Genomic DNA, 26,089 nt, shown 5'->3' with positions numbered 1-26,089 from the left:
TAGAACATTTCCAAGAAAGTTCCTTTGCCTCCTTCCTATTAGCCTCTTTACCCCTCATCCCTGTTTAGATTTTCTGTCACCACAGCTTAGGTTTGCATATTCTTAAAAGGAATTATTAAGTACACTCTTTAGTATCTAGCTTCTCTTCTGAAGGGTTTTTGAGATGTATTCAAGTTGTTGCCTGTATCAGTATTTCATTCATTTTTATTGATTGTTATTACATTATATGAATATGCCACAATTTTTTTATCCATTATTGGCTAACGAACATTCTCATATATGTCTTTTTGTAGACATACATTTTCCTTTCTCTTGGTTGGTCACAGGGTAGGAATAAACTTATTTTATAAGAAATACCAACTGTTTCCACTGTGATTGCACCATACCTTACCACTTTTATTGGCTACAAAGCATTTCACAGGTTGGGTAGGCCATAATTTATTTAACCAGTCCCCATTTGTTGGGCATTAAGTTGTTTCCGATCTTTTACAACCACAAACAGCTTACTAATAAATATCATTGTCTATGCAACTTTGTGCACCTCTGTGAGAATATCTGTAGAATAACTTTTACAGGTGAGTCAAAGAGCATATACATTTAAATTTGCTATAAATGCATACAATTAAACCTTCAGATTGGTCATTCCCAAGTCCATTCCTATGAGCAAAGTGTAAGCGTACCTATTTTCCCATATCTGCTCGCCAAAGTTGGCAAGTATAGTAAAATCATGACTCTTTTAACTTTTTTTTCTCTTCTAAGAGTCACAATGTTGGATTTAATATTTACAGTTTCTTGTATTTATGTCACCCCATATTTTAGATCTGTATTTTGCTTCACCTGTACAATTAGCTTCCTCCTTTAATCTCTTCCTACTAGTCCTAGACATCACCTTCAGATCAGTACAACTCCAGTTGCAGTTTACCAGGTCACTCCCACCCAGAAACACTTCGCTGGATCCCCATTGGTTAAGGAATAAAATCCAGAACCTGCATCCTCACATTGAAGAGTTATTCCATGTTTCCCACCTCACTTCTAAAAGATTGCCCTCTATGTACTCCAAGAAAAATGGGTTTTCCCATGGACCCATATGATAATTGCACGCCCACCTCCGTGCCTACACTCGTGCTGTTCCCTCAGACCAGAACACCTTCCCCTCTCTCTCTATGCCTGTTGAATCCTACTTTTCATAGAAACCTTGCTCAAATGCCATCTTCTCCAGATGCCCTAACTAAGCAGAGATAAGATGAGCAGTCATGCTTACCGGCACTTTCATTTTAAATTCTTCTTGATAGTATTTAATGCCAATGTCAGTGAATGTCCTCTGGATGAAGCAGGATGGACGCAGAATGAATATGAGCTGTAAATTTCCTGGAAATGCCACCTGGAAGGATCATGAAAAGTGTCAGCGGTGGAGGAAGAGAGAAAATGTCATGTCTATTCCCAGGGTCTACTTTGGTCTCTTGCCCAGGATTACAGAAGAAAAAGTTAAAGTGGACATCACGGACGTAGATTATAGGATTTCAGAGCTAAAAGGGACCTTAGAGGTCAGATAATCCAAACCCTTTCTGAAAAACCAAAGCAAGCCAAACAAATAAAAAATTTTTCTGATTATAAAGATAATTCATATTCTTTATAGAAAAATTGGAAAATTAATAGAATTATACATTAGAAAAAGAAAACTCACCTGTGGCCTCATAGCCATAATAAGTATAAATGTCTCTAAACTCATGCTGTAGAAATTCTTTGTTACCTGCCTTTTCACTTAACATTATATCATAGACTTTTATTCTTGTTATTAATAAATTCTTCGGAAATATTTTGAGGGCACCCAATTTATTTGAGCAATCATTTATTGGGATTGTTAGTCATTTAGGCTTTTTGATATTTTTATTATTATAAATAACTCTGAAACAAACACCTTTATTCACATTTCAGAATATTTACTTAGGATAGATTTCTAGAAGAATAACTGAGACAAAGAATTAGTATTTTAAGCATTCTTGATGCATATCATTTTCAGAAAGTATTACCCTCATCTTGAGGTGAAGTCCTGAGCAAAGAGATCACCCAGATTCCTGTAACTACATACTGATTCATTTAGGAACCCAAGTCTCCCTGGGAACTGCCCAGAGCTTTCCACTCTTTCAGGGATTCCCCAAAGCAATCTCCTAATTGCTTATTTTTTAAAAAATCTTGTCTGTACTCCAGATTATTATGATTCATTATTACTGGGATGAAATCTAGGCATTTGTATTTTCAATAAATACTTGAAGAGATTGTGAAAGGTAGCCACATTTGGGGATTATTGCACTACAGCATCTTTTACATATAAAGTGATAAATGTAACTCCAGGAAAAATTTGGTCAAGTATTACATCATTCAAACATTGCCTATGAATCCTAGAAAACCAGAAGGCTCTAGAGGCCAAACCACTGCAATAGTCATTGGCACCAACAATGGTGCCAATTATCCCAAAGATAAATCCTGTAACCAAAACTAAACTAAAGGGACAAAACAATCTCTGCGGAAACAAAGAGAGAACTTCCTTCTCTAGTCTTTGAATTAGAAGCTCCTAAACAGAAGAACCTTGCACTTTGTTGTGTTGTGACAGGACATAATTAGTGTTAGCTGAGACACAGTTAGTGAATCTGGATGAGGCTGTACTGCCATCTAAGAGGGATAACGTGTGTGTGCAGGTCTGTGTGTGCGGCTGCTTCTCTATGTGGGTAGAAGTGAGGCTTCCAGCATCCCTCTCCTGTCCTAATTCCTGCACATGCTTTACCTCCCAACCACACCCCCACCCTCTTTAGCCACTGCCAACTGCCGCAGATAGTGTGTGCTCAGGTAAAAATACTGACGTGGCTGCCCCAAGGTATCTCTGCTTGACCATGTGGCTGAGTTCACAGGTCTGAGGTTCCCACGGAGGGAGGATACATCTACTTGCTGAAAGGCAACAAACAGCGATCAAAATCAGATTCATGAGGAAAAGGGAGCCTTTCTAAGATCATATAATTTAATGCCAAATGCAAGCATTTGATCAAGCTAATTAAATATCATTAATTTTTGCCATTGTCTTTCTAATCTGTGAGAAAATAATTTGATTTATTTCAACGTATGGGTAATCAGTCAATCAGTCATGCCTATGTAATGAAGCCCCAGTAAAAACTCTGGACACGAAAACCAAAGCGAGCTTCTCTGGCTGGCAGTTGTCCATACGTATTATCACATATTCATACTGGAAGCATACTGCCTGCCAAGGACGATGGAAGCTTTACATTTGGAACTTTCTAGATTTTGTCCTACGTGTCTTTTCCTTGTGATCTGTCCCATTTTCCCTCAATAAACCATATCTGTGAGCATAATAAATAAAAATAATTTGAATACTGACGTAAAGACTGTCTTAACCGGATTGTCCCTTAAATCAAACCTTCAGGAAAAACATTTGTGTTCAAGTAGTTTGTTGGAGAGGTGATTCCAGAAAACACAGATGAGGAAGAAAGATGATAAGGAACAGAGGGCCACTGTATCAATTATGGGGTTCTTGCTATAGGCAAAAGTGGCTGAGACCCTCTGAGATATTGTGGGGAACACACATCAGAACTGTCCCATTGAAGGGTATAAAAACTGGAATATTTATCCAGCAACTCCTATAACTCAATGATCACAGGTTACTCCTGAATCACTAACTTCCCAGCCTTCCTTGCTTATCCCTCTTCAGTGACCAGAGAAGTCAGTAAGGTAGAGATGCTCAGAAAGCCCTTTCCATGCTTAGGAATTGTCTACAGGTGACCTCCAGGTGGCAGAGGGGACACGAACAACACAATAGCACCTGCTACAAAGACCTTCCCAAAATTTGACATAATTGCCTTTTCCCCAGGACTTTGACATGAAATACCTGAAGAGATCATTTCAATGACTTTTATAATAATAGTAACACAAAAATAAATACTTACAGCTATTCGTGTCAAGGATGCCTTTATGGAGCTCCACTTGTCCCTTCGCCGGTCGATAACAATGATGAACCCGATGCTGGCAGCCTCCGCACTGCAAAGGGTGGGCAGTGTCAGAGATTAGGTGAGACCGATGGGTTCAGTGTGACTCCCACAGCATAATGCACCCCACAGCCTCCTTGGCTCTCCAGGCTCACTGTGTAAACATCCTGCACAGCATGAGGGAATTTCGCCAGCAAGGGGACCAACTCTCTCTCCCAGTCTGTCTGGCAGTAGTAACAAAACAAATATGGTGTCTCTCAGACCCTCCCTGTGAGGGCAAATCTGGCTGGCAAATCTTTGAAACATCAAAGGAACACATGTGTTTGTGCCTGGAGGAAGATACAAGAGTCAGTTGAGCATCTTGTGTCCCAGTGTAGGCAGAGGACCTCAAGGTTGAGCTCTGCTATCTTTCTGCTTTCAGAACAGACATTCATAGAACATCAAAATCTTTGCCTAAGAGTCAGTTTTAGAGGTATTCAAAAACATTTCATATCCATGGGAAAAACAACCGCCTTCCAGTACCTGGCCATAAACAGGCCTATAGAACCATATGTGTGAGAAGATACCACCTTCATTAAGAACAAAAGGAAGCTGCTTGGTCCCCTCTCAATTCCTTACAAAATTTTCACAAAATCCTTTGAAAGTAAAAATCCAAAAAGTATTTTTCTTCTCTTCTTAAAGAAAAGAGCCAGGGTTTTGGATCCTCGTGTCACTATCCACTAGAGCTCCTTTAACACCAAGGAGGTTGCCTAACCTTCCAAAAATTCAGCTCTTTTCTCTGTAACATGATAATAAATCACCAGTAGCAAAGTGATCAAAAGCAAGAATTCTGGAACCAACCTAACTAGATTTAAATCCTGATTTCTACCATTTATATATTGTATCTTTAGGGGGCAGGAGAAGTTTCTCAGAATCTCCTCAGAAATGCTGAGAACAATGTGTGTGTGGCATTCAGTAATACTGTATAAACACTAACTATTATTCTTTCTTTCTTCTCCGCTCCCATTATTATTTCTTATTATATGCTTGTCATGGAGATTAAAACAGATACAGTACATGAAAAGTAGTTGGTCCACAGTAAAACTTCAATAGCTCTCTAATGTTGAGTAAAAGGTGGGGTTTACCCTGTATCTGTATGTGAATAAGGCAAAAGATGTAAGCCAAACCTATTAGAAGGCAAAAATAGCTAATCTAAATTAAGCATCACTGGGTCAGTCCATTATCACAGACCCATCTTAACCCAGGTTATTCTCCTGGGAATATTTTCTATAGGCTACAGTGCAAGGAGGAGTAGTCTCTAAATGGAGGAGACAGGAATTGGAGATTTTGGACGCAAAAGTACTCAGGTTTGGGAGAGTTTTGTCAATAAGGGAAGCATTGGACAAAGAGCCCCAAAAGTCTTCATGGAAATTCACTTTAATGCTTGGCAAACTCCTGGGCCTCACAAATGTAGGTGAGAATACTGGAGGCTTGCAGAGAACAGCAACTAAGAATTGTTGCTGAATTGTTGTCTCAGAATTGTTGAAAAATTATGAATCTCACAAAGTTCTAGGGAGAGATGATTGGTGTTTGGGCCCACCCAGAATAAATAGACCTTGATGAATACCCTGGGCATTTAGATGAAACTCCAAAAAAAAAACCTATACTCTAGAAATAAAGGTAACACCTTAGGAGCTGCCATTAGATTAAGGCTCACTCTAGGAGTAAGGACAAAAGAGAAATGGACATGTCCTAAGAAAACCTAAAACCAGGCCTCAGAAAGATTAGAGTGATCCACCAGTAATTTAACTGCCTATCAGATCTAAACGCTTTCTATTTACAGAAGCCTATACAACAAATCATCTACAATGTTCAATGCAAAATAAAAACTAATACAAATGCAAAGAAGCAAGAAAAAGCAACCAATAGTCAAGAGATAAAATAGGCAATAGATGTAGACTTAGAGATGTTCCCATTGTTGGCAGACAAAAACTTCAAAATAACTATGATCAGTATGCTAAAGAAAACAGAGGAAAAGGAAGACAAAATGAAATAAGAGATGAATTTTTTTCAACAGGGAATTAGACTCTATAATAAAAATCCAATGAACATTCCAAAATTATAAAATACCAATGTCTGAAATTAAGAACTCATTACACTTGTTTGGCAGTGAACTGAACAAATGCAGCAGATGGGAAGATGGTTGTATTGAAAACAGATCAACTGTAAAATATTAAAATTTAAGCACACAAAGAGAGAAGCATAGAAAGAACAGAATGTATGATGCATGAGAGATGTGGGATATGAACAAAAGTCCCAGAAGAACATGTGAGAGAATGCGTTACATAAATATTATTTTTTAGAATGGTTAAAAAATCAGATAAAAGCCCTAACTCACAGATTCAAGCAGTTCTTCCATCACTATATAAGATAAAACAAAGAAAATTTTACCAAGGCATATCAGAACCAAACTGCTGAAAATGAAATATGAGGAGAAGATTTTAAAAGCAACCATTAAAAAAAGATACATTACCTTCAGAAGAACAACATTAAAAAATAATCACTAACTTTTAAACAGAAACAAGGACAATTACAATTCAGTAGAATGACACCTTTAGATCACTGACCTAAAAGCATCCCATTTTGAATGGTATAACCATTGAACATTTATCCCAAAATGGAAGGTGAAATAAGGACTCTTCTGGACAACTAGAGCTGAAAGAATGTATTGTCAGTGCATGTATACTTCAAGGAATATTAAAATATATTCTCTAGGCTGAGAGAAGCTAGAAGCAGGAGGTGCAAGACAAATACATAACCTGAAAAAAATAAATACATGTGTAATGAAGTCCAGCAGCAGATTAGGAAGACTTTCACTCCTATCAAAAACAAACAAAACACTGATGGAGTTAAAAACCATAACAGAATGCTGAAGACAAAGAAATATAAATGGACAAACTCTAGAGAGAATTAAGACCAGCCTTCCACAGTAAGAAAATACTAGGGGAGGCTTTCACATGAAGTTGTGATTGTCTATTCTGGGAAGAGGCAGACAAATGGATGAAACTGAAGGGAAATAAATAATCCCTCATGGTACCTGAAACGGCAAGAAGAATGAAGAGCACTGTAAACATTAAATATGTACAGAAATATCATCAGATATGGTTTTTACTTCACTAAGGACTATTAGCTAATCAAAGCAAAGCTAATAAAGTATTAATATTATTAAATAGATCAGATATGTAAAATAAAATGTCACAATAATAGCATTAAGGATGGGAGGGAGTAAATGAAATTATACCACTGAAACTAGTAGTGAATGAAATTACGTTATACTATTTATATTGTATATAAAGTTGTATGGAATTAATCCAGGGTAGATTGTGCTAATTTTTTTTTTTTTTTTTTTTTGAGACAGAGTCTCCCTTTGTTGCCATGAGTAGTATCGTGGCTTCACAGCTCACAGCAACCTCAAACTCTTGGGCTCGAGTGATTCTCTTGTCTCAGCCTCCCAAGTAGCTGGGACTACAGGTGCACACCACAACAGCTGGCAAATTTTTTTAGAGACAGTGTCTTGCTCTTGCTCAGGCTGGTTCAAACCTGTGAGCTCAGACAATCCAACCACCTTGGTCTCCCAGAGTGCTAGGATTACAGGCGTGAGCCACTGCACCTGGCCAGATTGTGCTAATTTAAAGATACATACCATAACACTACAGAAACTGTTGCTAAAAACTCAATAAAGGAGATAAACGGGACATAGAAAATATTTGAATAATTCAAAAAAAGGCAGGAAAGGAGAGATAAAGGACAAGTCATAGATGGTACAAATAGCAAGGTGGGAGATTTAAAATCCAACTATCTTCATGATCACAGTATGTGGAAATGCCCTTATACCACTTTGTTTAAAAGACAAATAGTTACAGACTGAATACCCTGCTTATAAGATATATATACTTCAGACATGAGGACAGAGAAAGATTGAAAGAAATGGACAGTAAAAGATATACCATGCAATCACAAACTGTAAGAAATCCAGCGTGGCTATATCAATGTAGAAAAAGAAGTCTTCAAGATAAGGAATATTGGCAGAGGTAAATTATTCATAAAGATAAAGGAGACAATTTATTAGGATACCATAAAAATCCTAAACATCTATGCATGCAATAACATTGCTTCAACGTATACTAATTAAAGATTGAGAGAACTAAAAGAAAAACAGATAAATCCACAGAGTTTGAGAGGTTAGTATTCCTCTATCAGTAACTGATCATACAAGCAGCAAAAAAAAAAAATCGATAAAGACAGAGATCTGACCATCCAACAACTGCAGAACACACATTATTTTCACAGGCTCATGAGACATTTATCAAAATAGACCATTATCTAGACCATAAGGCAAGTCTCAAGAAATTTTACAGGACTGTAATTACAGATGATATGAATGAAACTGGAATTTCATTATTCTGTTTTCTATACCACTTATTTTTAATTTTTTTTCTTTACTGTCTCCTTTCTTTGAGTTTAATTGCCATGCTTTTTTCTAACTTCTTAAGATAGAAAATTAGATCATTGATTTTACGTTTTTACTCTTCTGTAATACAAGCATTTCAAGTTGTTATTGTTATTGTTCAGCTAAAAATGTTTTCTTACTTCCTTTCTGATTTCTTTTCGATTCATAAATGATTGAGAGGTGGCTGCTCAACTTCTGCTCAACTATTGGGCGAAGCAGTTCTGCAGCACCAACTAGCATTCACCAATGTTCAAATAACAATAATAACGAGGTGATAAGAAGTACTGTTTATTGAGCTCCCACCGTTCGTCAGACATTTTTATTTTTTATCTTATTTGACCTTATGAAATAGATATTATCTCCATTTTACAGATGGAGGAACAAAGCCTGGTAGAAATAAAATAACCCGCCTGAGTTCACACTAGCAAACCCTGCTCTCAGACTCAGAGCCCTTTGATACTAATTCTCATGCTCTTTGCCCTAACCCAGGGCTCCCCTTTCATTTTCTTTCACAGAACATCTGCTTTTACCTTGTGGCAGTTTTATTTTGTACATTTTGCTGTTGCTAGTTTTTCTTTCCTTTTTTGTTAAAACTACATAATCATCTAAAGAAGTTGTAAAGGAGGCACCAGGGCTCTTTCACAAGGCTGAGAGAGGCTCAGCAAATACAATACTGTTCATAAACACAGGCTCATTCTTTCATCTGTGAAATGAGCAGTTGCTGGAGTACATGGCTCCCCAGCCACACTGAGGGCTACTGCCCCTCACAACACGGCCCCTCCCAGCCCCACCAAGGCCACCCAGAGCACTGAGTAAACAGTGTGGGAACTGATGGGAAAATACCTGTGATCATAAAGAGCTGTGTCAGCTGATGTGATTATACATAGCTACAGTTAAGATAGGGGAGAGGAACATATTCTAAGTAAAGTATCTTAACAATGGACGAAAAAGTATCCAATGTACTCAGTACTTTTATGAAACCAATTTATATTTACTCACACTTTCTTATGAAAGATAGATCACAACTATAGCCCAGGATGAAGGAGAGAAATGGAGTGGGAAGGAAGGGGATAAGGGGAAGTTTGATAGAGGGAGGGTCAACAACGGGACCACACCTATGGAGCATATTGCAAGGGTATAAGTCGAATCCATCGAGTATAGAACATAAATGTCTTAACACAATAATCAAGTAAATTAGGCAAAAGCTATATTAATTAGTTTGATGTAAGCACTCCAAATTGTATAAAAAAAACACATTGTACCCCACATATGCATAAATGTATTCATGATCTATGTATATATGACTTAATAAAAGGAAAAAAATTAAAAAAAAGAAGGGAGAGAATGTATCATGGTAATGACTGAATAGTTCTCCCTTGGGTGTACCTGACAAACAGCATGAAGTAATAACTACTGTGGTGAGTGTGTGTGTGTGTGTGTGTTTACTTTCTCTTTTTCAACAGAAGTGTCTAAACTTCAACTAAACCAAATGTATAGGGAATTGAGTTTCTGACCAATATATTCCTTTAGGTAACACTTGGCTGTTTCGATTCCCATTGTTCTGTTTTCCACTACGGTCCTATGATGTGCTATTTGATACGATCTTCATGACTACTCTACAGGTTGGTGATAACATTTCCATTTTATAGGCAAAAGCTAATCCTCAAAGATGTTTATTAAAAAAAAAAAAAAAAGAACTTGCCCAAAGTCATACCTACATGCAGAATTAAGATTCAACTGAAGTCTTTAGACTCTACAACCCATGCTCATGCCACAAAATTCACAATGTCCTGTTTTGGAAAATATTTTAACAGGGGCAGCACCTATGGCTCAGTGAGCAGGGCACCAGCCCCATATACCAAGAGTGGTGGGTTTGAACCCAGCCCCCGGCCAAACTGCAACAAAAAAAATAGCCAGGCATTGTGGCAGGCGCCTGTAGTCCCAGCTACTCGGGAGGCTGAGGCAAGAGAATCGCCTAAGCCCAAGAGGTGGAGGTTGTTGTGAGCTGTGACACCACTGCACTCTACTGAGGGCAATAAAGTGAGACTCTGTCTCAAAAAAAAGGAAAATATTTTAACAATATTCAAGAAATAATTTAATATATTCCTTCATTTTCCAATCTTAGCACCTCCCCTGCAACAACTATGACTGAACTTTCAATAAGTAAAACCTGACATTCTGAAAATCACTAAATTTAAATTTGCAAGTGTAAGAGATTGAGGTATGTGTGTTCTGACCCCAAAATACCAAAGAAGTTTTGTGGTAGGTTTGTTGATTTACATTCTTAATTAAGCTCTGGTATTAATATATTTTCCTATTAGTAACCTTTTTCTGTAAGCCAGATAGAGAACAGATTTCATTTAACTGAAATTTTATTGCTTTGCCGTAAGAACTGAATCAAATATAGGGGGACCAGGGTAAGTCCTGATGTTTGTCCAAGACTTAGGAGTTTCCAGGAACACATTATTTTCAGTGCTCAAATCAACAGTCTCAAGAAAACTAGGATGATGAGTAACCCTAGTTCAAATGCCTAATTTCAAGCACTAATAGGACTTTTACTGGTATATTGCATAAGAGGCTTCTAACTGGAGGAAGTCACACTACTCTTCAGAACCTCTCTGATCTTAAGGAGAATTAGGAACTCCCTTTTGAATAGCAGTTCAAAAGGCAGTCCAGGTTGTTGCTGGTACTGGAGTTAAAATGATTAGACTATAGTTTTTAAAATGTACCATTCTAATTCAGAAATAAAGTATTTGTAATTCTTTCCAGACTTGTGGCATTCTCTTGATATGGTCACCTGCAAACTGGTGGGCTGGCATGAGCTTGTCTCGGCATCCTCTGACCTTGTCTATGATTCACTGATTCTACAGTAACTTCAATCTCTAGAGACCATGGATATATGTCTACAAATTCAGTTGATAATTTTTATAAGGTTTAGAAGAGGTTCTGAGATATAATTAAATTATGAGCAGAAGACACAGAGGGAATATTATAGAGTCTTCATCATACCTTCCCTCTTTCTCCTAACCTGAAACCTAATCTCACCTCATTTTTGCTGTTTTTGCCACTGCCTAATCCTGAGTGGAAAGTCACTTCCCTGAACTTTCTCTGTAGGAGAACTAAAGTCTTCATTTTGAATGGACTGAAGTCTGGGACTCCAGCCTTCTTCTTGATGATAATGGCAATTCCCCACCCACACCCATGAAGAGAATCAGATGTACCTGTTGCCCAGGAAAACCAGCAAAAACAGCATTTGGGGGGCTTCAGAAACTCTGAGTAAGAGAAGAGAGAATCTGTATAGTGGCCAACGGCAATGTACGCCCCCACTCCCTCACTTCTTTCCTGGATCCTGATTTAAACAAAGTTAAAAGAAGACCAAAAAAAAAGGAAGGGAGGCTAAGTGGATAAATATGAAAACTTACTGAATCATTTGGTTATATCAAAGTATATTTTGTGATGTGATGTGATGACAGTATTATCTTTATGATTTAAAAAGAATCCCTACTTTGTAGAAATACATATTGAAATATTTATAGGCAACTAATGTTTTAACTGCTTCAAGATAATGATGGGAGGGAACAGGGGAGGAGAGGTAGATGAAACACAGCTGTTCATGAGTTGATAATTGTTGAAGCTGAGGGATAAAATATTACGAGTTTATTCTATTAGTCTTTTAATTTTTTTCATATGTTAAATTGTTCTATGATTTCCATACAAACTTCTAAAGAGTAAAAAAGAACCCCAATGCACTCACATTATTTATAGAAAACTGAAGTTTTAAGAATCGGCTACACTCGTTAGTAATAGAACATATTTAGAGGACTCTTCTTCTTTATAGGAGGAAGGAACATGGTCAATGACGACATTGTTCAGTCCCTTAGTGATGAAGGAGTCCCCTTCCACAACCTTGTGCCCATTCAGCTCCAGCAGACAGGAGTAACAGGGTGCCCACTGCCTCCACACTGACCTGATTCTCTGCCAGGCTGCTCAGAGAGTAAGGTGGCTCTTTCCCCATATTCAGTGAAATATTCCCTCCTGTATAGCTTCCACATCTCAACTACCCTCCTCATACTACCTTTTCACTAATGGAAAGAGAAGTAGTGGGCATGTTACTAATCAATAATAAAGTCTCTATGAGACCAAATGGAATAAATTCCTCATAAATGAATAAATATAAGAATTAAAGCATATTTCTATAGGTTTTTCTATTGTGTATAGTGATTTAAAATAAAACATATATTTAAAGCATTGGCATAAAATGCTTCTAGTCTTAGGGATCCCCACACACACACACACAAACACTCTACTGCAACTTTATTTAAATTATATTGATTCCTAGATAATGTGATATTAATTTATATTAAATATTTGAAAATGAAAAAACTAGGGGATTCTGTGGAGGAAGCAAGAGATAGATAATGTCCCTAGGGAAGGATCAGATCTTGCTGGGATTGCACATATGAATTAATTTCTCTTTCTAATGATGCTGATCTTAGAAAGTGGAGTGGGATGTCACGCAGGGTGGCTCATACCCGCAATCCTTGCACTCTGGGAAGCCAAGGAGGGAGGACCACTCCCTCTAGAGTTCAGGCGTTTGAGACCAGCCTGAGCAAGGGTGAAACCCTGCCTCTATCAAAAACTGAAAAAAGTAGCAGGCGGTGCCTGTGGCTCAAAGGAGTAGGGCACCGGCCCCATATACCAGAGGTGGTGGGTTCAAACTCGGCCCTGGCCAAAAATAGCAAAAAGAAAAAAAAATTAGCTAGACATAGTGGTTGGGCACCTGTAGTCCCTGCTACTGGGGAGGCTGAGGCAGCAGGATCGCTTGAGCCCAGGCATTTGAGGTTGCAGGGCACAGAGGAAGACCGTGTCTAAAAAAAAAAAAAATTGACACTAGATTAGACCAGTAGTTCTAAAAGCGTGGTTCCAGACCAGCAGCATCAGCATCTCATCTTTGTAAATAAAGTTTTATTAGAACACAGCCATAACCATTTGTTACATACTCCCTATTTGCTTCTGAGCTACAACAGTAGAGGTAAGTAGATGAGGCAGAGACTTCATGGCCTGAAAACCCTAAAATATTTTCTTTCTGGTTCTTTACAAAAAATGTTTGCTGTCCTCTGACCTAGACTATACTGAATGGTAATACTGAATGTACATTAGTACAGAGGTCAGCAAATTATCATTAATGCTAACGCCTAGAGATTAATAAGCATGTGGACTTAGAATCCTCTTTCCCCATCATTCTCAGGAATGCATAGAATAGGAAATAATAAACAGTAAAGAGCCATTTGATAAATAATAAAAAGTCAAGTTCTCTGTAGCTCAAAGTTGCAGGAATAACTTCATCCAATAACTTCTCCAATTTCATCTCAATTCCTCAGACCCTTCCATTACCAAAACAAGCTGCATCCCGTGATAAACAGGAGCAGAGGCTGCTTATTATGAGGCATGCCGTTATCTCTGTAACTGATGATAACCACTGAGCAAAGACCAAAGTCCAGACATTTACAATCATTAGCACTCATAAATTCAAACAAAAGGTGGAGTCTGACTTCTTAGAGAAACATAAGTTGAACATGTCATAAAAGGGAAGGTAGGTTTCTATCGGAACAGCATAGATGACATAAAGGCAGGATGTAGTAGAGGAATTCTAAAATCATCACCGTCCAGGGATCCTCAAACTACGGCCCGCGGGCCACATGAGGCAGTGTGATTGTATTTGTTCCCGTTTTGTTTTTTTACTCCAAAATAAGATATGTGCAGTGTGCATAGGAATTTGTCCATACTTTTTTTTTTAAACTATAGTCTGGCCCTCCAACAGTCTGAAGGACAGTGAACTGGCCCCCTGTTTAAAAAGTTTGAGGGCCCCTAAAGTTTGAACAAAGGAAAACTATTATATATACACAGGAGGCCGTTCTACTGAGAAGTAACTTTGGCCTCCTAGTTCTTAAACAGGATGACAGGAACCTGGCTCATTACATTTTTCTGCTGCTCTTTAGTATGGATTCTCTTGGCATATAAAATGTATGTGCCGGTGTCACCATTTATTTATAATAAATCCCTAGAGTGCTCTCTAACTTCAAGCCTCAATTGGGTACCCAAGGTCTAGCCCCTCAAGCATCCTTCCTGAGGGCTCTGAAGCAAATCTCTGTGCCTTGAGGAATAGAGCAGCCCAACAAGGCTGCCCACTCTGGTCCTCTGTCCTTAGCCATCAAGTGAATGAATCTATCTCTCTGTATCCCTGTTGTACAGTTCCAGTCCAGGGGAAAATTTACCTTACTTAAGCTACAATCAAAGCAGCACTTTTGCCCATTAATGCTGTTCAAAGCCACTTAAAAATGATCTTTTCCATTATCTTCTTAATAGTAAGAGGCCCAGATTGAACTCACTTCTCTGGTGAGCCTGGCTTTTAAAGCTGAGAAGCTGTTAGAATCCCACTCAGTTTTTCAGTACAAAGGAGTAAGCCCCATTAAAACTCACAGGCCAAACAGTAACACTGTTCCTCGACAAATATTAGACTATATTTTAGGGCAGTTGTCATGAAAGAGGATGCAACTCATTGTAAAGATCATTCATGTGAGGGAAACAGATGCAGGAAACTCTTCTGATTTGCATACATTCTCATAGAAAAAGTCCTTTATGAATAGCAAACAATCATAAAATTAACTTTTCTTATGAAATACAACCCTTGTACCATCTAATAAAAGTACTTTCCTCAGTTTCTTTGGAATAATAAACCCAGAACTGTGAGTAAAACAAAACTGACTAGAGGTACACAGTGATAAGAATCCATGCTTAGTGACATATATATAAATTTCAACTATGGGACAAACAACAGTGATTCAAACATCCTTAACCAGCTCTGTGGTTCAGAATATTTTACTAATGCCTCTTCTAACTACATAGCTATAATTTGTAGCCCCAGGTGACATCTTTAAAAATCTCTTTTGTTTGTTTGCGTTTTTGTTTTTTTTGTAAGTCCAGACCTCATTCTATTGCCCAAGCTAGGGTGCAGTCATACAATCATAGCTCACTGAAGCCTCCAACTTCTGGGCTCAAGGGATCCTCCTGCTTTAGCCTCCTGAGTAGCTGGGACTACACATGCGCACCACTATAAATGGCAATATCTTGCATAAGTACAATATCTGAGAAAGTAATCCTTTGAATTTATTCTGCTATAAAGCTGGATTATGAAAATTATTACTATAATTTACATAGCAAATGGCACCTGATAGGCTAAAATCCACCCTCAGTTGTTTTGAAAACATAATGGTGATGTGGTAATGATATGTACTTGTGTGTGTGTGTACGTGGCTTTATACTTATTTATTTTAGTACCATGGGATCATGCGGGAAGGTTCATAATTCATAGCTCCTTACATACAGCACTACAAATAATTCACAAAGAAATCTCAGGGTCAAGAGGCTCAGGAAACTGAATTTTATTGTATATATTGCATTTCAAGAGAAGAAATACGGAACTGTGAGAGCAAAAGTAAAAGACGTGAGGTCAGCTGCCCTCCCTCATTCTCTCGACTTCCCCCATTCCCCACTACCTCACTTTACCCAAAATCTAAATGTGATTCTAGTCATTTGCCCTCACACCTCTCAAATCTGTTCCATTCAGTTTCTTTTCTTTTCTTTCTTTCATTTTTTTTTTTTTTTTTGAGACAGAGTCTCACTATCTCACCCTTGACAGAGTGCCATGGTGGTGTCACAGCTCACAGCAACCTCTAACTCTTGGGCTTAAGCGATTCTCTTGCCTCAGCCTCCTAAGTAGCTGGGACTACAGGCGCCCACCACAAAGCCTGGCTATTTTTGTTGTTGCAGCTGTCATTATTGTTTGGTGGGCCTGGGCTGGGTTCAAACCCGCCAGACCCAGTGTATACGGCCAGCACCCTAGCCACTGAGCTACAGGCGCCAAGACTGTTCCATTCAGTTTCAAAACAGCTTCTCCCTGCCCACTCCTTACTTAGTGATTCTCAGCCCTGGTTGCACTTGAGAATCACACAGGGAACTTCAAACACCACTGAAGTACAGGTTTCACCCCAGGAAATCCTGGTCTAATTAGTCTGAATTATGGTCTGGGCATTGGGAGTTTTAAAAACTCCCTAGGCAATCTTCATATGTGGCCAAGGTTAAGAACCACTGTGCTAGCATGACTTTGGTAAGGAAGAGCCAGAAAAGTAGCAAAATGAAACAAAGTGAGACCATCAAAACCAAAATGAGTCCTGAATCCCACGCATCTAATAGTGGAAGAGATGTGATCATAAGACTCCTAAAGCCAAATGCTTTCATTAGCTACCCTCTGCCAGTGCCTGACCACCTGGCCACCCTTGCTAGCCAGCTGCTGTGCCCTCAGCCCTCTTCACTCTACACCTGTCCCAGTGTGGAAGCCCCTCATTGGTCTTCCTGCTCCCTCCGACCCATCCCTCACTCCACCACCAGGCCAACCTGCCCCCCACTCTCCTCCTCACTACCTCCCCGCTCCTCCTGCTCCTCCCGCCTACACTCCTTAACTTGGCAGCAAAGCCTTTCCTGTCTCTTCCCACCTGTCTTTCCCTGAGGGCTGGAAGCATTTCTCACTACTATCTGAAAAGGAGCCTCCTTCTGTTCTGGTCAACTTGAATGGTCTATGATTCCCCAAACGTGCTCTTTTTAAAACTTCCAACCCCACATTAAATAGAAAGAGAAGCCAGTGTATTTCCCCTATCTCACAGCTAGTGAGCGACAGCATCTGGATTTCAGTCCAGGTTGAGGCTGTGTCCAGAGCTCTTAGAACCACCCTGTTCTGTCTGGAATGCCCCTTCTGGAATGGGGAATCATACCATCCTGCAGGACAATTTCATTCCTGATACTTGCCCTGTTTTTGTGTCTGAAGTGACTTTCTGTCTTCTGAGCTCCGACAGCCCTTTACTCACACATTTCACAAGACACCGTGACCAGAGTTACATGCTAAGTGTTCCCAGTTTGAGGACCCGTCTTGCAGTTTTACGGTCCTCACCCAGCACCCTGCACGCTCTGGGCAGAGGTCTGGTGGGACTTGGCCTGGGAAGCCTCTCTGTACTCCCCCAACCCGGCCACTAGAGGACTCACTTGTTAATGTCAGGCACAGAGCTATCCTTTCCCTACCCTGAGTAACCTACCATTTTTTTTCTATTCTGTTGCACCAATTCTTTCTTGTTCTGTGCCATAAGCCCTCGCCCAACTGCCTATAAAACATTCTGCAACCTGGGAAGGACTCTAGTCCCTGACACGGACACGTAACATTCAGAAATATGTAAATCCTGATAAATAGGAGTCATAAAACAAACGAGGGTGTTTTTGTTCTTTGGAACTGGAGATGGAAACTAGGAGTCAAGGGTCACATCAAATTCTCCTTTCAGGCCTTCTTACCCTTTGTCTCTTACGTTGAAAGGAACAAAGGGTGGGGCAGCCAGTAGGTGTGAGCAGAGCAGGAAGAACAAAGGGGAAGGACTGGTCAGACGGCTTTCTCAAGAGGCAAACAGCATTCTAGGAAAGGAAAACGCTTCCTAATTTACAAGAAAATATACAAGGAACATAAAGCAGAGCAAAAAAAGGCCACTGAGACAGCCCCCTCTCCCCCTTCTACATATGCGAGACAGGGGTTATAACCTCCCTGCTTCTCTCTACGCTGGTTTAGATGGCCCTCAATGTGCTGTCCTCAAGTGGGACTCAGGAAAGGTTGCAAATACCAGAGGAAAATCACCCATTTAATTTAGCATTTGACAGCATCCTTGGGGATTAATAAAATTAGACAGGGAGCTTAAAACAATATAAAGAAAATGAGAGAGGCCCTTTCCCCCACCATCTACCTCCCTGTTCACCTTCTTCCTCGCTGTTTCCATGAAAGAAGCAGTTGATAAACTGATGGGTCATTGTCATGAAGTGCCTTTGGGTCAAACGGGGAGTCTAATCTCCATTTCCTAAAACCCAGGGAGGTAAATGCAGAAGTGGGGAGTGGAGGGGGGGCCCTCTGTCATCATCCACCTTCTCACTGTAGGGGAGGGAGAACTCCACCTCCGTTCTTACTTAGGGCCCCTCTGGGTCCAAGAATTAAACTGACATAACATAGATTGGCAGGAGAAAAGCCAAAACACAGTTACGGAAGTTTTATGTGGCCCAAGAGCCCTCATAAAGAAATGAAGACCCAAAGAAGCAGTTGGAGTCAGTTATCTATGTATTAGATTGAACAAAGAATGGTAAACTGAATATAGGGCAAGTTATGAGGGAGGCTTAAAAGATAAGATAAGAGCTGTTCAAACCAGGTCTATACACTATCCTCTGGCTTATCCTCTGCTAAGATTAGGTTACCTTTCCTTTTAGTACAGGGAGGGTGCCTTTCACATGGGAATTTTGTTTTCTGTTCTAAAGAAACCGCACAGAAGTCAAAGTGATCTTCTTGCATCTGCTGTTTTTCAAGTGCCTTTAACTTAAATAATCAATATGCCAGAACAGAACATTTTAACCCCTTCATCACTGTACAGCAAATACTGTTTGTTTAGAATGAATTGTTATCAAAACTGGAAACTCTACCAACATTAGGTTTAGGAACTGACTGACCATGTATTGGGCACTGTGCTAAGGTTGGAGATATGTATTTTTAAAAAAAAAAAAAGAAGAAGAAGAGAAAAAGAAAGAAAGGAAAAGAGAAAGAGAGGAAACGAGGTAGGGAGAGTGGGAGGGAGGGAAGGAGGAAAGGGGGAGAAAGGGAGGGAGGAAAAAAACAAAAAGAAAAGCATTGATTCCTACTCTTGAGAAGCTCAGACAGAGCTCAGAGGCAGAAATAATTTCCATATACTATGGTGTTATACAAGAGGGCAGGTCAAGGTTCTGTGAAAGCAAAGAAAAGATTCTGTGAGAACAGAACTGGGGTCAGGGAAGGTTTCCTGGAAGAGACAAGAGAAGGGCTATAGCTGATGAATGTGGAGGGGTCAGGTCTAGAAGGGTGGGGAGAGGAGGTCCTGCAGACAGCCGGGGGAACAAAGCCCAGACAGGGTGCAGCGTCTCCCTCACAACAACAAAGGATTCCCTGGATGTATTAATGCATGTCAGATGCGGGGTGTGAAAGAAGATGGGTGTAATTAATGAAATATAATTTAAGGACTGAACTTTGAAGAACTGCACTAACAACAAATCCACAGCGTTTTCTGAAGAAGGCAGGTCAAAGAAGAAACAAAATAAAACGCTTCTCATGTAGGCTTGGTGAAAGCAATCAACCTGCTAATCTGCAGAGGGGGACAGGTGGGATCCGAGGGCAGGTGGCTTTTCAATCACAAAGCTGTTGTTTGTCTCTGAATCATACTCCTATGAGGCAGATGGTAAGCAAGCAAAGAACATGTACCTTGCTGCAGTGTAAATTCTTTTTTTTGTTGTTGTTGTTGCACTGTAAATTCTTAAACACCCCGCAGTTAAGGGAAGGACGGCGTAGTTAGCAGTACTGGCCATGGGGGAGGCAACGCTGCCGTGCAACAGAGGACACTGCACATCTAAGAAGCAGGGTTTGGACCCATTGCCAGCTCTGTCCCTCAGAGACCTGGATTTGTAGCTGGGCAGCATAAAGATATGAAGCCTGGGCTGGACAGGGTGGAGGAAGCCCACAGGGCCTGGGTTAGTGAGGTGCCTTTCTGTCACAGCATGGCGACAAGCACGGTTCTTATCCCTGGTCTTGCGAGTTTCCTTACTTTGTGCCTTACTCTCTCTATTTGACTCTGACAATTATAAAATCTGCCCCTAATTTCCTTATTTAGGAAAAATAAATTATTCCTGACACAGCAAACAGCCATGTGTCCCAGATGACCAGGAAGCAAGAATGAGCCAGAGTGAGGAGCAAGGGACCAGCAGCACAGCTGTCAGTGAGCTTTGAAGGCCCTGCTGTGCGGGACACAGGCAAACTGACACTTGTTTATCATGTTTCCCAGTCTCTGTCTACAGCCCTCATTCGGGACTGATGGAGGAGGGAAACTGTCCGAGTTACATACCAGGTGTATGTGCTCACGGAAGATTCCATCTCAACCCATCTGCGCCATGTAGGAAATGTGGCCTAAAGTGGGTGACTGGGAAGGCTGCGCAGTGCTGTCTGGGCTCACCTGGGGACGCTAGTCAAGTAGGTCATGACGTTCAGGAAGTCTTCCTCTGGGACGTGTTTGAACCCCTCAAACTCTGGAAAAGTGATGATGGGGGCACCATCCTCCCCTCGGCCACCTGCAAAAAAAAGGGGGTGCGTCATGATGTTTGCAAAATGTTGTTATGTCACACCCCTAAGACAGAGTCAGGAGCTGGAACAGATTTTGCCTTGCTTTTCAATTTATTTGGGGTTAAAATGTTCTTTTCTATCTGTATTATCTCAGACTAGAATTTGGGAGCAGTTAACAATGAACTTTTTCAGACAAGACTCCCTTTCTCCTTCATGTTTGATCAGCAACACTGTAAGAATTCAATTTGTAGATCCTTTGAAGATAGTTACTGTATAAAAGCTAATATTGACTTAGTTATTTAGCATGGGTAGAATAGTAAGCAATGCCAACACAAATATGTAACATCACTTTTCAGTTTTGTAGTGGGTAAATATTAAAGAAAACATCATGTTGTGGTTGAGAGAGTTAACCTTAAAAATCAGACAACCTAGTTCAAATTCTGCTTTGCTACTTAATTGCTATATGATTTTGGCCAAGACACTTAACCTGAGTAGGATTATCCTCATATACAAATACATATTTCCTCCCATTTTATATATATATGTAATATATATAATAAGAATACATAAAAAATATATTATATATAAAATAAGTATATATTTATATATATTTTATAGAATATATTTATATATATAATATAAAATGTATATATAAAATAAGAATAATACTTGTACCTTCCTCAAAAGCAATTGTGGGAGTTAACTGATGACACAGATGGAAAGCACTTTAACAGCGTACTTATTACATATAACTGCTTAATAAATGCCATTCACTATTATAATTATTATTACAAGGAGGTAATAATCAGTTTCCCTTCAAGAATTTATAAATAGGAATAGACGACATCACCTTGGATATAAAAATTAATATTTAATTCATTAAGGTAGAGGCCACCAGATTAAATAGATTAGATCTCCCAGTCTCCTTCCAGCTACATGTAGCCATATGACTAAGTTGTAGTCTCACAGTTGCCAAACTATGTGGAGGTACCCAGGGAACCGCAGTGAAATCACAGGAATGCCATTAATATTTAAAATTTTTGAATGAAATACAGTTACAGTTGACATTTCACAGATACCATGCAAACTACTGGCTTGAGGTGGTTCATAATTTTAACATTAAATCACATTATGTTCCTTTTGATGGCACTGCATCTTGTAAAACTGGGGTTTTGTGGTTACTGGGGTAAAAAGCAAATACACTTTGAAAATCAATGTGGAACAAGAAATAAGGGTGGTGATATCTAGCCTGATTCTAAGATTGTGATAATTGTGGTTAAGTATAAGAAAAAAAGTCTTAGTTTATGCGTATTCTTTTCTTTTCTTTTTTCAGACAGAGTCTCATTCTGTCACCCTGGGTAGAGTACCATGGCATCACAACCTCAAACTCTTAGGCTCAAGTGATCCTCTAGCTTCAGTCTCCCAAGTAGCTGGGACTGCAGATGCCCAGCACAATGCCCAGCTAGTTTTTCTACTTTTAGTAGAGATGGGGTCTCACTCTTGCTCAGGCTGGTCTCAAACTCGTGAGCTCAAGCAATCCACCTGCCTTGGCCTTCCAGAGTGCTAGGATTACAGGTATGAGCCACCATGCCAAGTCTATTTTTTCAAACAGCTATTAGGACATACATGCTTCTTACTCTATTTTAACAGACAGTCATTTCTTTTGTCTCATGGTGTGATGAACAATAACTGAAATATTGAAGAACTGAGAATTGGGAAAGTGTGGGAACCTCTGCCTGAGTCAATGCTATGTGAGTAGAAAGAAGTTCTTGCAGCTACCAGATTGTGCCCTGGAAGGAAAACCACTTTAAGAGGAGCCAATACTATTTTTAAAGTGGCTTTCCTTCAATGGCATACAAGTCAAAGCCAGCTACAAATGATTGCATGTATTTAGGTCTAAGAAAGACGTATCAGCATGGGGTGAGGGTTAATGTATGATTAGTGAGGATGTGTGTTTAGTGGAGAAACTACATAAAGAGAGACTCAGAGAAGCAGAAACGGGCAGTGCAGTCCTAAGCAGGGCATCCGCACCCACCATGAGGGTTCGGTATGTGTTGCCAGTCTATCTGACAACATCAGTAAGATCATCCAGCCACCCCTTCTGTGCTGACTCCATGCTGATAAATGCCTTCTGTTTACAATCTGACTTTCCATGTAAATTTGTTTCAAGGGAAAGAATGTGCTAACAAGAAAACATGAACATTTGTGTCATGTAAAGAATATGTTAGCATTGGGGTTTGTCTGCATGAGTCTCCTGCAAGTGTTGTTCACATGGGTCTTAGGCTGTCAAAGATCAACCCCCATGTGATGAAATGGTTTGAGATTTGGATAGTTGGTCATCCTCTGCAAGAAATTCCCCTTTATTAATCTGGTATGTTTATTTTAAATTTCCAGAAAGATACCCACTGACTAGATTAGCTTGTCAGGCTGTGGCAAGGATATTATGGTGACTGATGAGGATGTATTAGCTCTCACCTAATAATCTTCCTCTTGGCAGTTTCACAACTATGGGACGTTTCAGAGAAACTACGAATTAAGAGAATTTTGTCTCTCTAGTAAGGCTAAATTTAGGTGCTTTATAACATTGTACTCATGTATGACCAACATTTGCTCAAGAAATTTCTAGAACATTTCCAGGAACCAAAACACATATTCATTAGGATGTCATTATCCCATTTAATTTTATACAGTTTACTAAAGTTATTCCCACCTAAGTGGCAAAAGTAAGTGAAATTTCCTTCTATCTTGGTTACTGTCGATACGGAACACCAGAGAGGACCCCAAGTTAACCGCCGGCACCCACCTGCGGTTAGTACTTTTAAGAGGCAGAAACATCAGGGAAGCAAAGCGGCGCTGACGCAAACTATTGACAACTCACAACAAGGCATTTAGTGCCACCTGGTGGGATACGTGGGGTACTGCAAGAAGAAGAAAGGATGATCGCTGCAAAGTCTCATTCAAGGGAGTTAATAAAAAACCAAAGTCGAACTATATGGTACTAAGCAAAATGGTAACTTAAATAAAATAAACCTTACTTCTTCTTGTGTGATTTTTTTACCTTTTCATCAAGTGAATGAGAACTAGATTTGGTGCAGAAAACACCAATAAGTGCTCGGGGTACAAAAGGTTATCCCTGCCCGACCCTGGGTATTGGCTGGCATGAAGTCAATGAGATGTGGTATATGCTGAGAACTTTAAGAAGCACTGTGCTCCTTCCATTCTCTCTTCCCCTGCCTGCTCTCTGGATGCAGATAAGAGGAAGGCTCCAAAATGGATAACAGTAATAAGACCCTTTATTGAAGTGAAGCGAAGAAGCCTTCATTTCTTGAAGAAAAGTTTGCTTACCAGGAACACATGAGTAAGAACAACATCTCTATTGTATTTAGCCACTATACACTTTGGAGTCTATTTATTTCAACAGTTAGAGATTACAGTACGGGTTAGTACAAGTCATGACAAAAGTTTTGAGAGAGGGTGGCGCTTATGGCTCAAAGGAGTAGGGCGCCCTCCATACACTGAAGATGGCGGGTTCAAATCCCGCCCCAGCCAAAAAATAAAAAGTTCTGAGAGAGACAAAATTCAAGAAACGTAAAATCCAGCCAGGAGGAGTGGCTCACACCTATAATCCTAGCACTCTGGGAGGCCAAGGAGAGTAGATTGCCTGAGCTCAGGAGTTTAAGACCAGGCTGAGCAAGAGTGATGACCCTGTCTACTAAAAATACAAAACCTAGCTGGGTGTCATGGCCAGTGCCTGTAGTCTCAGCTACTCAGGAGGCTGAAGCAAGGGATCGCTTGGGGGAATCAGAAAGGATGCTGTTGACTGTGTTTCTAAAAGTGAAATAAGGGATCATACCACAGTCTGTCTCAAAACTTTGCAGTGACCTCATAGCTATAAATTTCATTTCAGTATAGTAGAGGCCGACATAAACAATTTGTTATAAAAAGGAGATATTCAACCCAACATATTTGAGAACCATTTCTTTCACCTGCATTGCTCAATGCAATCAGTAGGCATAAGTGGCCACTGAGCATTTTTGTTGTTGTTTTCTAGATACATGTTTATTTTCATTTCAAAGAGAAAGTAGAAAATTCCATAGTGGAAAATGTTACCTTCTAGTTCACACTCTTTTAATCCCTTAGTCCCCATAAAATAAACATTCTAAAGCATAAGCAGTAGAAATAATGTAAACTCTGCAGCAACAGAAAATAAATTAGTTTCTTCCAGACTTAGTGGAGGTCTTTTTGCTGAACGCCATACCATGCAGCAAACAAGTCAACTTGCAGAAAGAAGAAATCTTTGGCCTATTTATCTGTTTCTCCAACATTGCATAAGAGACATATTTCAAATTCACTTTCTTCTCCAAATACAGCAAAAAGGCAAGTAGTAGTTTGTGTTTCGGGAGCCTTAATCAGGCCCTGAGAGTCTTTTCACTTAGAACAAGCCTTTAACTTATTCTGTTTCTGTATCAAGATCTATATCATAAAAGCAGGGCCGAGTGGGCAATCCTGGCATCATGCTCATTTTGTCACCCTCCATACAGTGACGTGGTGAATTATTACCACATTCACTGTGAGCATGACTTTGGCTCTTTGTAAAAACTATAGCTAACTGAAAAATATTTTTGTAAATAGAACCCCAAATAAAAGTTTTCATGGGAATATAAGAAAGATCAAGCAGGAGGCGGAGCAAGATGGCGGCAGAGTAACAGCTTCCTTGCATCTGGGCACCATGAGTCTGGGGAGATAGGACTCCAGGCATCTCTGGCTGGTGGGATCTGCCTATCATCGCCCCTGTGAGGATACAGGGAGTCAGCGAGAGACTTCTGGACCCCAAGAGGAGGACTAAAACAGTGGAAAAACGGCAAGTGATCATGTGTGTTCAATCCGTCTAAACCCGCCCGCAGCTGTAAGTTCAGTAGCAGCAAGACTGCAAACCAGAAAGGCCTTACCTGTGAACTGTTTTGGTGTCTTTGGACTTGGCACTCAGTTGAACTGCCTTGGGGAGAGCCTGAGCGGGAATGTGGAGAACTTTGGCCATTGTCTAGGGCCCCAGTCTGAGCCGCTGAGCCAGACGGAGCTAATAGTGTTTGGCTGTGGGCCACAGGGAGCCATTGTGAACGATCTGCCCCAGCAAGCTCCGCCCTCAGGGTCGCAGAGCTAGAATCAGGTGGGAGCTGGTAACCCAGTGACCGAGTAGCCTAAGGGTGGGGTCTGAGCCACCTTGCAGCCCTAACCCTCAGGGGCAGAGTGAGACCAGTTTTGGCACACTGGGTAAGTGGATAGCCACTTCGGCAGTGATTCCAGCGACAAGCACTTTCCTGGGAAAGCTTCTGCTCAGCAAGTTTACAAGTTCAAAGTGCCTTTTATGTGGGCTGAAGAGAGATTTAGGGT

General features: G+C 40.0%; 1 protein-coding gene across 2 annotated transcripts in view; it reads right to left on the bottom strand.

The window, feature by feature from the left end:
* The window catches only part of MCF2L2 (MCF.2 cell line derived transforming sequence-like 2), a 269,445-nt gene that overhangs the window by 205,813 nt on the left and 37,543 nt on the right, over window positions 1-26,089 (bottom strand). For both annotated transcript variants that reach the window (XR_008374913.1, XM_053565128.1), the window contains exons 3-5: window positions 20,592-20,706; window positions 3,954-4,044; window positions 1,262-1,381 (exon numbers count right to left, since the gene is read on the bottom strand). Coding sequence is in view for 1 of the 2 variants with exons in the window: in XM_053565128.1 (XP_053421103.1) it covers window positions 1,262-1,381; window positions 3,954-4,044; window positions 20,592-20,706 (326 nt within the window). In the remaining variant the exon portion in view is untranslated. The remainder of the gene's footprint in view (window positions 1-1,261; window positions 1,382-3,953; window positions 4,045-20,591; window positions 20,707-26,089) is intronic.

This window comes from Nycticebus coucang, chromosome 16 (genome assembly GCF_027406575.1).
Source record: "Nycticebus coucang isolate mNycCou1 chromosome 16, mNycCou1.pri, whole genome shotgun sequence".
NCBI lineage: Eukaryota > Metazoa > Chordata > Mammalia > Primates > Lorisidae > Nycticebus > Nycticebus coucang.
The sequence above is the reverse complement of the archived record's forward strand: the minus strand, read 5'-3'. Positions and strand labels throughout refer to the sequence as shown.